The sequence below is a fragment of the Anser cygnoides genome, chromosome 7, assembly GCF_040182565.1.
Source record: "Anser cygnoides isolate HZ-2024a breed goose chromosome 7, Taihu_goose_T2T_genome, whole genome shotgun sequence".
NCBI classification, from domain to species: Eukaryota; Metazoa; Chordata; class Aves; order Anseriformes; family Anatidae; genus Anser; species Anser cygnoides.
This window is the reverse complement of record NC_089879.1, coordinates 4728024-4743201: the sequence shown is the minus strand read 5'-3', so window position 1 is coordinate 4743201 and position 15178 is coordinate 4728024. Positions and strand designations below refer to the sequence as shown.

Here is a 15178-nt window from a genome sequence, read left to right as displayed (position 1 = left end):
CTTTTTAAAAATCCTAAGAACTTAATTTACTGTTAGAAAGTATATTAACTTTCAAACCAAAAAATGGGCTCCTTTCTAAAGCGTGCTGTTACCTACTTGAGTAATTATTTGAATAGTAAGTAATTTATAGCTCTCCAAAATGCGAAACTAATTCTGTCACGTTATCTGTGTCCACCCATTTAATCGCTATGTGTAGCTTGCTCCCTAAAGCCACTATGTGTTCTGTTCATTGCTTCTAAGATTTTGCCATGTATGCTTAATGCAATTCGCCATACAGCAGAACACTGTGTAGTGCCTCTGCTCTCTTGGGTGGATAACCACTGCTTCTCGATTTGAGATTGTTATGTCATGGGTGAATGGAAGGAAGTTCCTGAGAAGGGAGAGGTTAATCATAAATCACATAAATAAGTTTATTTTAAAAGTTTATTAAATCTGTTATTAAAGTTGACTGGTCTTTTGTAAAGACATTCTTATTTTACATTTACTTTTATCATATATGTAAACGAAGAGATTAATTCTGTCAAAATATACGCTTATTACTATGAATATTGCAGCAGACTTGCAATATCGTCTTTAAAAATAAGTACTATCAGTGAGGTTTATTTGCTGCAAAAATTAAAATCGACTAAAATTAATGTTTTGAATATTTTGTAGAATAACGTGTTAAACTTCAAGAAAGACAATTGTTTTGTATTAATAGATACCAGGTAAATTGAGTGTAAGTTATATTTCCTATTCTGTTACTTAATAAATGCACTGGGTAAAACAGTATTTTTGGTATTAAAATATAAAGTATTAGAGTAGTCTACAGATACAGATACAAATTCTATTAACTGTTCTGATGTTCTGTATTTGTTTTCAACAGCTGAAAAAAAACATACCAGCGTACTTGGCAGCTTCTTGGAGGGCTTCTCCGTGTGTCTTTAGATCCTCCAAATCAGAACTTGCGCCAAATCTAGCCAGTGATGGAGTTGTCTATGCTCCGCTTCAGACATTCACTGAAGAGGAAACAATGCTGAAAAACATGGGTACCTATTTTCTGTGGGGTTAAAGTTCAGAAGGGAAATTTTGTCTGATTTTGCTTAATTTTAAAACTGCTCTCATTCACAAGAGAAGAATGTGATGTTCTTTCAGTTCTTTTTCCATGCTTCCATGGCACAGTTCCACATACCATAGTGCAGTTTACTCTGCATAAATAAATATTAACTGTTTGAAGCTGTTGCTATCACAGCAGTGAAGTTGCCTGACATTGACTCGTGCCCTTTCTCAAGCGCTTAGTTCAGCTGCAGGTAACTGCTCCAGCTGGTTTTCAGAGATTTCAGGTATACCCAGAATGGTGACAGATGTGATCTGCGTGTCTGCAATGTAGGCAGGCCTGCATGAAGAAGAGGTGTCCTCAGAGCAAAGGTGAAAGACCGAGAACCTGCACGTCTGGGAGAGAGCTTATAAAAGGCTCAGGCTGAAAAGGAACAGTTTTATTTACAGGATTTTGTACACTCCATATGTTTTAAAGCCTGAGACCATCTTCCCAAACTGCAGATTAAATTTATAAAGAACAGGATACAGCTAACAAAATAAGGGGTGTATTTGAAATGTTTTTTCTTTTTTTTTTTTCTGTCAGTTACTGTCATGTAAGTGTTGCTGAGGTGTTTTTGAAGTTTCTGAGTCTATAGGAAGTATTTGTTTCAGTTCACAGACTTGTGGCTGAGTTCAGAAAGCAATGATTGAGCGTTGTGGCACATTACTCCATTTCACTTGGGCAACTTCTCGTCCTTTTATTAAATTGGCTGGGAGAGTCAGAGAATATATGCATAACCTCTCAGAAATACCATATGACTGTTATATTGATCCTCGAGTGTTAGAATACTTACACAGTTTCTTTCTTTTCATTACAGTGAAAAAATTTGCTCAGGAACGAGTTGCACCTTTGGTGCAAAAAATGGATGAGAATTCGAAAATGGAAGACTCTGTAATAAAGGGATTGTTTGAACAAGGGGTCTGCACACTTTTACTTAATCTTTTAATCAAAAAGTGACACTGCTGATAGGGATTTCTAGCTGTCCGCTTTTCAGATTTTTAGTTTGAGAGATGTAAGTCAAATTAACCGATGAATTGTTGAAAAATTTGAATTTATCAACACCAGGGCAACTTTTTCTTCTCTTTTACCACATTATCTCTCTCCATCTTTTACTGAGATATTCTTTCCATCTTACCACTCCCATACCACATTCTTCATCTTGAGTTCCTTTTCTATCCCACCTCTTTTTTTTTTTTTTTCCCCTTGGATAAACGAAATCGCGTAGAATCCTAGAATCAGCATGACTTTGATAAGTGTTGCTGGAAAAGGGTAGCAGGAGTCCTCTGTGTCCATTTTGGGCAACCTGAAGGGCTTGTGTTGCAGATAACCTGTTTATCATTCCTTGTAGCCTTTCCTGCTATGAAACCTAAAGCTTGTCTGTGATGAGAACATCGTTTTATACAATGACAGCTCTAAATATTCAACATGAGGTTAGAGATTGCCATTGTTCTGCAGAATGCAATCAAATTAGTCAGTGATGTATATATAGACCTGTATGTAGACCTGTGTACTGCACTTGTTATTTGTTGCATAAGTTGTGTATCAACTTCTGTGATAAATTGTTAGTTTTTTAAGGGTATTGAAGGAATCTGGGTCTTTGGGGAAGGATCTGTAAATATTTACATTCTGCGGTATTTATTTTAATCTCTTAAGTGTCAGCTTAGACTAACCAGTTGTTGGTGAGAACTAATGAGAAAGACTGACATGTTTGCATCTTTTACCTTTCAGCTGATGAGTATTGAGCTTGGGGAAGAATATGGAGGAACTGGAGCTTCATTTTTTTCAGTCATATTGGTGGTAGAAGAATTGGCCAAAGTTGATCCAGCTGTAGCTCTTCTATGTGAACTCCAAAATACACTAACAAATAGGTTGTTTACCACATATGGAACAGAAGAACAAAAGAGAACTTACTTGCCCAGAGTGTCTAAAGATACAGTGAGTCAAAGTCACACTTTACTAAAATATAGTATAGTTTTCAATAGTTATATAGTGTTAGTGGTTTTTTTTTTTTCAGTAACTAAATGGGGTGACTGCAGCATTGGAAAATAATCTGTGTGTGTGAACTTTGAGATGCTTGTTAGAGCTGCGATCTGGGGTGATACAGATATATCCTGTCATCAGGAGCTGAGAGGTAAAAGTGGAAAGGGTGTTACTAGTGTCATTAAAAGTTAATTTACTGTGGAAAAGAACTTTAAAGCACTTGAGTATGAGGCATGTAATTACACGGTGTTTGTATTGTTAATTTCCATATCTGAAACTTACCTACTTTGAGGCAGTAGGTTAAAATGTTTGAATGTAAGAGGCTTGTGCTTGCTGGTAACTATTTTTGTTGCACAACTCCTTCTAAGTTGTGCCTACGTATTCAAAAACAAGTAAAATGATTTTTTCCCTTTAATTGACAGATAGGCAGTTTCTGTCTGTCGGAGGCTGGTTCTGGCAGTGATGCTTTTTCTTTGAAGACTCGTGCTGAAAAGAAGGGAGACTACTATATTATCAATGGCTCAAAGATGTGGATTAGCTTAGCAGAACATGCCGGAGTTTTCTTTGTGATGGCAAATACAGATCCTGCCTCAGTAAGTTCCTAAAGAATAATTGCATTTTCAATGACAGCTGATGATATATGATACTATGGATTTTATATTAATAATTTGGTGCTAAAGGTTAATATTATTTGTACCTTTTCCTAGCTGAGAATAAACCTTTAAAATATTTCTCAACAAAAATAAAGAACTTGCTGAGCAATTTAATAAATTCCTCCCACCAGGGAAAATAAAAATGTCAGAATCATAATTGCTTAGATGAAGAGCACAGCATGCATTGGTATTATTCTGAGTAATGGAAGAACAGATAGATTGTTTTAGATTGTTTGTGACACTTCTGACCTAACAGACAAGTTGCTGTTCGTAAAAGGCAAAGCAGAGCTTAGGCTACATGCACTTGGTAATTAAGTATACAATTGTAGGAAAGTATGATCAGGTTAAAAAGCAAGACAAGCGGGGAAAAAGAAAAAAACATACCTGAATATGCATGTTTCAAGTTTTGTCACTTAACGATTTGCATATAGGTAGTAAAGACTCAGAAAAATCAGCTGAAGACTTTAAAATATGCTGTACCACTAGAGTAGAGAGAGAATCACATACAAAGCTAAATTTTTAGGACTTTTCTTTATTTTTTGACCTTCTTCCAGCATCTCTTTCTTAAAATAATTATTTGAAGATTCTTTTAAATTAAAATTTAAAACTCTAATAAAAAATTAAAAATATATAATACTTTTTCTTCTTAAAGGTAGAAGTTTGTTTTAATGTTTAAATATTCAAGAAGGAAATTAAAAATCATTGATGTTCAAAGATTAAGTAACAGTTGACATCAGTATAAATGAGAGACCAGACCACCATAGATTTGTGTACCGACACGTACACTCTGCACTAGCAGCTCCCGTTTGGTGAGATGGGCTGTCAGTAAGGGGAGATTTGAAGAGCAGTCTCCACTTTAATAAGATGCAACTCTTCCACAAGAACTGCAGGCTGTTTCCTGCCTCACTGTGTTCCCCTCCTCATAAGGGGGGATGCTGTGGGTGTTAGGGACAGGAAGAGATGAGAACATGGCCCAGAGCACCTCACACTTCTGTTTTAGGCCTTGTAGAATGTTGCATAAGGGAGAGCCCTGTGGTTCCAACAGGGGGAAATGCTGTACATAGAGATGCCAGAATTTAGACTGGCTGTACGATCTGTGTATTGTCACGTGCATGATTTAGTGTCCTGTCCAAACCCAGTTTTTTTTTTTTTTTTATGACCATCAGAATGATTTCAGAATACTTTATAAAATATAGTCCCACTACTTCTGTAAAATAAAAGGTAGTGGTATTCATGTCCTGAAGACTGGAATCATAAGGTGAATGAGCCCACCAATTCTGGGTGTCTGGTCAGGTCTTGCACAGTACTTCCAATTATGCTGCACTTTGAATATTCAGACAGTTCCCCGTGACACCAGTCTCATCAGTGAGTGCTCTTTGAACAACCTTAAAGGATACATATATTTGTAGTCCTTCATGGGAAGCATAGCTGAAGTAATTGGACTTATGTCAAATCTTGCATCCCACAGAATAATCTGATGGGTGTTCTTGCAGGCTACTCTTGGTGACATGCTCCAGCACAGCGCTATCTTGCTCTGCCAGTGTTTTCCAGGACAGCCAGGCACTACAGTCCTTCCTGTTTCACTGACATGGTACTAGTCTCCTGTCTTCTCAAGAGAACTTCTAAGACTACTCTGTTTTCCAAGTGGAATAGAAGGGTTTACTTTGGCCTTTATTAAACCACAATTAGTAGACATACAGAGGGAGCAGGTGATGGTGACAGTGTTTTATTTACTAATGTATTATTAAGCAGGTATAAAATTTCAGTGTTGGAATTTGGTATTTATATATACTTTTTCGTACTAGTAGAAAAAACAGTTTTTGATTATTTTTAATTCATCCTAGGGATACAGGGGAATTACGTGCTTCATAGTAGATCGCGACACAGAAGGACTACATGTAGGGAAGAAGGAGGATAAGCTCGGAATCAGAGCATCTTCTACATGCCCAGTAACATTTGAAAACGTTAAGGTATTGTAAGCTGTTTATCTATTGAAGCATAATTTGTATATGACTTGAGCTTGATCACAAGTACAGAAAGACTGTTAAATAAATTCCCGATTCTTTTCCTGCTTTTCCCCCTTTCATCATTTGGCTTTCTTTGGCTTTTTGCTCCCTATTTCTCAAAAGTCTTGAGGAGGATTCAGTTCTAAATTGTGATAGTTTTTCTCAATTGTCAGTTTATAATCATGTGTGTCAGGGAATGTTCTAGTCAGATATTCTAGGAATCAAATGTCTGCTTTGTTTCGTGCTTTCATTTATGGGGAACGTTAAACAAAATGTACACTAATTCACCTGTGAACACCTCTAGCAGTTGCAAAGATGAATAGAACAGGAATAACTGAGTGGTTTTATTCTTTAGGTTCCTGAGACCAACGTCCTTGGACAGGTGGGACAAGGCTATAAGTATGCAATCGGAATGCTAAATGGTGGCAGAATAGGTATTGCTGCACAGGTGGGTAACATTGCTTAATACTGGATACAGCCAGTGTATAACTTTGAATTTGGATGGAAACTTACAAAGTATTTATAGTTAGTAAGAATAAACTGTTTAGGAAATACTTTATTAAAAACTATATTGCCACTAGATGTCACTGTCCCTGTGTCTAAGTTACAGTAACATACAGAAACAAGTGCAAATAATAAAATTCTCCTTTGGTGATACAAGCAATAGATTTAGAAAACATTAAATGGCAATTAGTTTGTCTTTGGTGGTTAACTTACTGCTACTGAAATATATCAGTATTTTTATCTCCCATTATACACATTTATTTTTTGAAGAAGACTAGCTCTTTGGAAAATTTAACATAGTGAAATGTACAAAATTAATGCTTCCAACTGTAATTGGAGGGGATTGCCAAATGTGACCTTATGCTAACTGATGTTTTCTCAACAACTTACTTTTAAAAGTCAAATTATTTTTAAAATAAGTATTAACTTTTGTAGCAGAAGTGTCCTAGTTCATTGTTGTGCTTGAAAATTATACCTTATGGCATCTTAGAGAAAATATTTGCTGATTTTGGAGTTACTTCCAAATGCTGCATTTTGTTGTAAAACCAATTTGGATCTCAGAGTGATGCTGATTTCAGTGGAAATCAGATTCAGCGTTATAATAAAATAGCCTATGACAAGCTTTTATATTTTGAATTTACTTTTACAAGTAATCAAGTAATCTTTTCTTTGTAGTTTGCTGTGGATGTAGTTGTGCTGTGTAGGGTGTGATGCATCTGTACTACCAATCTCCCTTACCTTTTGCTCTATCTTGCAGACAGTCCTTGTGAAATTGAGACTTTACAAGTGTGTATATATATATAGTATACTATACTGCTGAATGGGTTCGCTTTTCCATCATTTCTGAAAATTATCTGTGATTAAACTTTGTTAGATATGGCATTTAAAAACTAGAGCTGTGGGCCTCCATGTTCCCAGAGATATAAATAATATAGATGTTCTGGCAGTAAAATACATGGTCTGTCTTTTTCTCTTAATTACTCCAAGTTAGACTTATAACCTAATTAAAAGTTAAGGTCGGGTAGTTGTTATATCTTAGTTACTACTTTTTTGGCACCTTCTAATTATGAGAAATGTACTTGAATGGACAAGAACAGCAGTCCGAAAGCCCTGTAGTATTAGTTTTGCAGTAGTGATAGGTTTAAAAAATAATGATCATTTTATAAAAATGTGATTATGGCTGTGCAAACAGTTTCAGATAGTTTTAGTGCAAGATAGCTGTATATATTGTCACAGGTGCTGAAGTTGATATATTTAGTTCATCTACACAAGTTTATATAAGAAGGCAACAAGTATGCCAGTACAGCTAATTAGCAGGATACTGCGTTATTTTCTGATGTTCTTTTCCCACATACACCTTTTCGTATATATTGTATTTTTTTTCTAGAACCTTAATTGAGGAAGGATTAAATGGCTTAAGGCAGTCAGGATCACATTTTTACCTTCTTGGGGCTATTGGCTTTCAGCTTCATATGTGGACCTGTCCAAAAATACCCATACACTACTGGACATCGTTAAAAGTAATTTGACATGAGCCGCTTGATGTGAGAGCTAACTGCCATATTTAAGTATCCCATCTTGACTTTAAGCTTTGTGAGATTCCAATTTTACCATATTCTGTTACTTTGCTCTTTTAATATTTGTTCATGCTACTAATTTACCTTTTTTTTCCTTGTCTGATGTTTCCCTTAAGCTAATTCCCTATTTTTTGTTTTTCTTAGAACAGAAACTAGATAGAAAGAATGCATTCAGATAAATATTAGTTATACAATGAAACAAAGTGATATTACTTACTAAAAGTTACATATTCCAGGATACGTGAAAGGCAGGGTCCTTTCTTTACTGCCTTGTTTGGAATGGAATAAAATTTCAAAAATGTCTATTTAAAAAGTTTTAAATGAGCTTACTTTCCAGATTTCATGATGTTTCTTTAGGCTAACAAATCAAAAACTAGGGTAGATGGAATTTAGTTCTTCTTAAATTTTACTATGTAGTTTTGTCAGGTATAATCCTCCAAGGTAACAAGTGTGTTTTCATGTCTTTGCTGCTGAGTGAAGAGAGCATGTGAAAAGACAGTGGGTCTTCTAAAATTGTTCTGTTGGGTTGTTTTTCCTTGACTATGCTGGAAAAAACAGTATTTCTCCCTCCATTGCACTATTTTTTTTTTTTTTACTTCTGAAATAAACTGCTAATTCTCACAGTCTAGAACTTTCTATAAAATGAGAAATTATTCTGAAAACATTTACTATTTGCAAAACCACTTTTGACCCCAAACTTTTGCTCAAAATTTAGTGTTTTCACAAATATTTTGCCTTTAATAAGAAAGTTTAATTCAAGAATGAAGTAGTATGGAATAGGCTTATTGTAGTGACTCACCTCAATAAGAAAGAAAGAAAACTTTTCATCTGCACGCTAAGGTTTTTACACGGGTGATCTGAACTGCCTGACTGGAAGAAGCACAACTACTCTCATCTCTGTAAGGTGCATTCAGTCAACTAATTTTTACTGAATATATGCCTTATTTTTTACAGATGTTAGGATTGGCGCAGGGGTGTTTTGACCATACAATTCCCTACACAAAGGAGAGAGTCCAGTTTGGGAAAAGCGTATTCGATTTCCAGGTACTTGATAATGAACTCATGGGAAGTTTTCTCTAAGAGGGTAGTAGTGATCACGGTAGTTGTTAAAATGAGTTATCTGATTTGCCTAATTTGTGGTCAACCTGTCATTTCTCTGCTTCATATTTGAGAAGAATTTTTCAGAAGAAGAATTTCAGATGAGCATTCATCTGCCATGTAAAATCTATAAATTCAGTGCTGTGTGTTTTTGCAAGTAGAGTATAAATCATTAAAAACTTCAAAACAGTATTAATGTAACTCTTTTTATAATAATTCATTCACTGCTTTGGAAAATAATACACATGGAATTCCTTTCTCTTTGGATTTTAATCTCCCAGTGTGTAGAATGTGTTCCACTTTTTGTACGCTTTCATGAGCTGTTGGAGAAGGCCTTTTCTGGAGACACTAGAAAGTATAAAAAGATGAGGAAAACTGATTGAATTATTATATTTCCTGTGTTATACAAAGACATTTAGTTTCCATGATAATATCTGTATCTTAAAATGAAAAAGATTCTTTGTTGCAAAAATGATGTATAGTTTAATAAGGAAGATGTATAATTGTAATTACTATAGTAATTTTCTTGTTAAAAGAAACCTACGTTTCAGCTGAAGGGAAGGAACATTAGTACTACTCATAATTTATACAAATTTTAGGAAGTACCCACAGATATCTAGGAAATGATTGGAACTGCGTCTTTTGAATGGAAAATGGAATTTGTAATTGCCAAATCATTTTGTTATTTTGACCTGCCTATATATTTTTGCAATTTTTAGGGAGCAGTGTTAATGTTCTAATACGATGAAAGATTTCATTATGTTTAGGAGCAAGTTAGACTACTAAATGCCCATTTTCAATCATTGTAATGTTTGGGTCACTTTAAGTAATCCTATTCTTCTGTAATACCTGCCATTTAGAGGTGAGTTCCATCACCTTTTACTTTCCCCTTGAATCTACTCATCAGACATGTCCTCTATACTTCTTTCTTTTGCTGTTCCTAACTTTCGTTTCATGAGTACGGGGCATGGGAAGTAGTACACCTTTGTAGTTCTCCACTTTATTTAAGAGGTACTTTTTCAAGTCTGTCTCATTTATGCTTCATCAGGGAAGTAGACATGTTAATGTATGAATGTTCCCATTAGATAGCTGTGAAATAAATATATGGCTTTGACCGATCCCTGTCCCTGCGTTGCCAAGGAGAATGTTGAGGTTTGGGTGAAGTTTTCCTTGGTGCTCATGGGTTCGAGTAGGTTTGTGTTGAACCCTCCTGGCTAGCCAGTCAGGGCAGAAGTTAGCCAGTACTCCTGAATCCAAGAAGAGGGAAGGAGAAGTTGCTAAAAGGACTCCTAAAAGGTGGCTCAGAGTTTTCCCAACATGGATGTCACAAATGCAGAGGCACGTGGAATTACCAGTCCATCTGAAACTTCTTTTTTTTTTAATTTTAGAGCGTACGTATGTTCCTTTGTGGTAGAAAAAGTGATTCTTGCTAGAAATTCCAGTTGGGTGCTAGTTCTGTCTGACTTGTGGCATGCTTATTGCAGGGAATGCAACATCAGATAGCTCAGGTGGCCACACAGCTGGAGGCTGCGAGGCTGTTGACCTACAATGCAGCCCGTCTTGCAGAAACAGGAAAGCCATTCATAAAGGAGGCAAGCATGGCCAAATATTATGCTGCAGAGGTAATTTACAGTTTCTGTATTCAATAAACTTATTTCACTGCTGTTTGAAAGTTTCTTCTGTTACTGAATGTGCAACTTTTAATTCACATTTTGCTATGAAATCTGTGGGTGTACTTTTATCTTGTTTCTTGTTCTCAAAGAATGTAAAGTAGGGACTTGAGCAGTTTCTTCTTCAGTGGCCAAAATGAAAAATAAATAAATGAGGAGCACCATTAAAAGAGAAAGTGAATTAGTATTTTTACTTATCTTGAGAGATTTCATTCTCTCAGAATTCTCTTTTTGTGTCCATGGAAATGGCATGGTGAGACTTTATTTGTGACCGTTTCAATTCTGCTGGTCACAATTGTGAGGCTTAGTAAGATTCAGAACTGGATTGTTTCTGCCTCTCTGTAATTACTGTTTTGCATTTGTTCCTGCTTGTCTTATAGTGTAGCATATGAACTGTTGCAGTAATGGCTAGTGAATTCTTGATGTCTTCTGATTTAGAATGAAGTTATTTGTATGATGATGAATACAAATATATCAGTGTCGTTTTCTCACTTGTTCTAGTTCACTGTTTTATTTTCTATTTTGTGTTTGCTTTAAATGGCTACGGAGAATAAAATTTACTACCACCTTCAAGAAGTTACAGTGAAACTATTTTCATAGGTTGCAACACTGACGACTAGTAAATGCATTGAATGGATGGGTGGTGTTGGATACACAAAAAATTATCCAATAGAAAAATACTACCGTGATTGCAAGATTGGTGAGTTGCTTCTTAACAGGCATTTCTTGTAGCATTAGTATTATTAAAGCTTGGGCATGCATGACTGGCTGTATTTTTTAAAGATACTTTTTTCCTTGAGAACTGTAACCAACACTGATCTAAAGGCTCAGATATGACAAGGTAAAACTTTGGGTATAAATAGCCGTGCTTGTACGGCTAGTTACAGTGTTTAATTAGATATTAATAATATACAGACGTACATTGTGTCTTGTTTCATTAGGAAAATTCCAGTTTGAAAAAAAATCAAGGTAGTATCTTTAAATTAATGATCTGAATTTATGTAGAATTTTATTTTCAAGATGTGTTTACCAGTATAATTTCTGAACTTAACACTTCGACATTTCTAGCAATGTTACCCTTTGACTTTATTGCTGATATCATTTGTTAATAGTTAACTTTTTGGTGGTTATCTGGGAATTGCTTTTCAGGAAATTTTCTTGTTGTTGTGTTGTACCAAAATAAAAGTATTTTGCTTACTGCAGATAATAGGATATGAAAATTTATGCAAATATTAATTCTGCTTCTAGAACTTGCTCAATAAAGCTTCACTTCATAATTATAAATGTTGGTCTGTTAGAATAATATCTTGATCTCTTTTCAGATATTCACCAAAGTTCTATACTCTTCTAATTTATTCTCTTCTGATTTCAGGTACGATCTATGAAGGAACTTCAAATATCCAGTTGAGCACCATTGCAAAAAACTTGGCCCAGGAGTACTGAAAACTTAAGGACTTCTTGACTGTTAACAGACATTATTTCACTGAACGTTAATCGTGAATTACAGGTTTATTGGTAATTGTAAAAATCAATATGGTATCATAAATGAGAATACATCATCACAGACAAAAGTATAAGGAAAACCATGAATTCCCATTTTAGGATATTGAATGTGTAAATCATGCTAAATCATGAATTCCATGTTCAAATCCAAATCATGGGTAAAAGTATTTCTTTCTTCCCGATACACTTCTAAGCTAATACATTGGCTGACATTATTTTGTTGCTTTAGATTATCCAAACAGTGTGTCTCAACTTTGAGATTTCAAAGTGAGAACAAAAGAAATCCTTGGCTTGGCTGATGTAAAAGGTTCTGTTAAGCCACCTGAGAGAAAGGTTTCTTCATGTGCAGCACAGCTGTTGCGTAGTGTGAAGCTTCTGTTTGTTCTTGATGCCTTATAGGTTACAGGAGTGGTGTTTGAAAATAGGTAAATGTGATGGTTTTCTCTTTCTCTGGTGGAGTGACGTCTGTGGTGCTGTTGTAACTTGAGTAATTTTTATAGCAGCCCTTAGTGTCTTCTTAAGTATATCTTGGTAATTAAGCCCTTCCAGCCCCCAGTTTGTAGTACTGAAAAGTGGATAATATCTACCTCCCTTTCCAGCATTCTCAGCTCTTAAAGGTTTTAATCAGAGAGACTATTTATAGTTATCCTTTTATAAAAGATTGAGTTGAAATCTATGTGAAATGGGGCTAAAAAAGCTCTGGTAGTTCTGCAAAAAGGCAGAGATATAAGCTAGGTAATAGGAAAACTGTGATACTACTTCAGAGGGACCTTTCCATGTTCAATGTATGTTACAAACTTTAAACCTCAGAGCCTTTCTTAGAGTTAGGGAGGGTCTGTTAATTTGCAGTGAAGAAAATTCACTCATGGAAATGAGTGGTTCTCTACATGCAGAGAGATGTTTTTCTTTTGAGAGAGTGGGAAATAATTTTCTTGAGATGTACTTGCTTTTTTGTCCCTCTCTGTTTACTTTAAAATTAGATGTTTTATTTACTGCTGAAGCCTCTTCAGTGGTGGAGAACTAATTAACTAAGAATCAAGAGACTGAAAGCTTAGTGTATCAAAAATTGTAATTGCTGTAACTGGCAATTTGTTTCAAGTGGTTTGGGGAGGAAAGGATTGTTTTTCTGTTTTGTCCAACTTAGAAGAATCTCACTTTTAAATCTTGTTAGTCACTGATGAGTCACTTTGGAGCTTGGAATGTTACAGTCACAAACTCCTAGAGAACTTTATGGCAAAACTAGTGAAGATGACCCTTAATAAGTCTGATTTGATAAGACAGACTGCAGTGCCTTATACAAAGAAACAAGCAAGGACAAAGAGCATCATTAAAAAAGTTTTTGGATTGGCTGTCAGCCTCAAAGGGAAGTTAACTACTTTTTTTGTGAATGATTTCCCTCGCATACATACTTTGCCTGTTGGTAGGTGAAGAATTAATGTAATTATATCAGATAAAAAAAGTATCTTCCATATGAGTTTGATCAACAAATTTGAGATTTTCAAAAATGCACAAGTAGGAGGGTAGACTAGATGATTTCTGAAAGATTCTTCTAGCTATATTATTTTCAAAAATACATTTCAGGTTGATTGCAGGCTTTCTTTCAGCTGTTAGACTAGAATTAAGAGTACAGATGCCACATTGTCTAACTACAGTTACTCTGTTCACTATAGTCTGTGAGTTGACAGTGATCATAATCATACTACGAATGCTTGAGTTACATTGATTAATACAATGTGATGTGCTGGAGTGAGAGGCTGTTCTTAGCTGCTGCAGTTCAGCCTGCTTTGCTGACATGAGTATCAGCAGAGATGAGGTTTTGATTCATGCTGTTTGATAGGTCGTCTAGTTTGAAACACTATCTTGGCTTGGATTTTGTAGTTTTGTGTGAGGCTACAAAGTGGGTGACGATACTTAACTGACTTAATATAGTGCTAAAAGCAAACCGTTCATGGAGGAAACTGCAGAGCTCTCTGAAGGACTGCTAAGGGCTGGATATTCAGCATTATGTAAAAGGAATGACTGTTTGTGTAGAAGTGTGTCAGGTTTTTGAGAAAAAAATCTTGAAAAAATCAAAATAATGTGATTGCCAGCAGTCTGAACTTGGGTGCCATACTCCAGGAAACAACCGGGACAGCTTCATCAGCTACTCATCAGCTTTTAGGTCAATGCTTTAACTAATGTTACAGCTGTGAATATTTCACGTCTCTCAGTTCCATATGCTGCAATCTGTCAATTCACAATACCTTTTGGAAGAAATGTATGCATTTTATTTAATTTTTGTCTACAAAATTCTGTGGAGGAATATGCGCACAAATGAATTGTAACTGCCGAGTTTCTTTCCAGACTCCACTCTTGCTTCAAAAGCGCACGCACGGGCACACCTCTGCATCAAGCATCAGGTGCTCTGGCCATTGACTGACTCTGGGAAGGGTTAACTTGTTTGATGGCTTCAAGTCCAATTCCATTCCTGCACTAGCACAGGCTCTGGTTTAGTAATAGAATGTGCTCCGTTGTCCAGGAGCTACTAAAAGCTGCCTACGTCCCCCAGCCAGTGGTGAGTTTGGGACAAGCATTTATGGATTGTCATAAACTGCAATTCTGCTTTCGGCACTGTTGGGCATGGGACTGTTCACGGTGGTTGGCTACACCAGTATGCGTAGGGCTGCAGAGCTGGCACTGTGAACGTTGGGAGGGTAGGACTTGAAGCTGCTTTATACACAATATGTATGTATATCTTGAGTTTTCCCTTTATGTGCCCTTAGTCAACTCAGCCAGTCTAGTCTGTTGCCTTGGAACAACACCTTCAGTAAGCAGATGTGACATCTGGGCTTCCCTGAATGGAAGAAAAAGTGTTAGGAATGTATAAAAAAAGTGCCTGAATTTGATGTTTGACTAGATACGATGCTAATCTTGTGCGTCAGCTGATGGTTCTCTAATAATCTGTCATTTTAATTTGGAATTTTTTTCACTGGGACAGACTGAATGTATCTTCTGTCAGGTTTCTTTAGTATTATCCTGGCTTGTGATAAAGATCTGAGGCAGTTCTCCACAGAAAGATTTAATTGTTACGTGGAAAATACTCAAATATAACATTTTATATGATGTTTTC

General features: G+C 35.8%; 1 protein-coding gene across 6 annotated transcripts in view; it reads left to right on the top strand.

Moving 5' to 3' along the window:
• ACADSB (acyl-CoA dehydrogenase short/branched chain) overlaps positions 1-15178 on the top strand; it is an 18058-nt gene extending 2880 nt beyond the window's left edge. For 3 of the 6 annotated variants that reach the window (XM_013185826.3, XM_048078397.2, XM_067000493.1), the window contains exons 2-11: positions 866-1028; positions 1896-1996; positions 2807-3013; positions 3481-3651; positions 5556-5681; positions 6073-6165; positions 8753-8842; positions 10381-10518; positions 11167-11266; positions 11939-15178. In XM_013185826.3, the coding sequence (XP_013041280.3) occupies positions 866-1028; positions 1896-1996; positions 2807-3013; positions 3481-3651; positions 5556-5681; positions 6073-6165; positions 8753-8842; positions 10381-10518; positions 11167-11266; positions 11939-12009 (1260 nt within the window). In that variant the 3' untranslated portion in view covers positions 12010-15178. The other 3 variants (XM_048078527.2, XM_048078583.2, XM_048078459.2) reach the window with 3 other exon arrangements.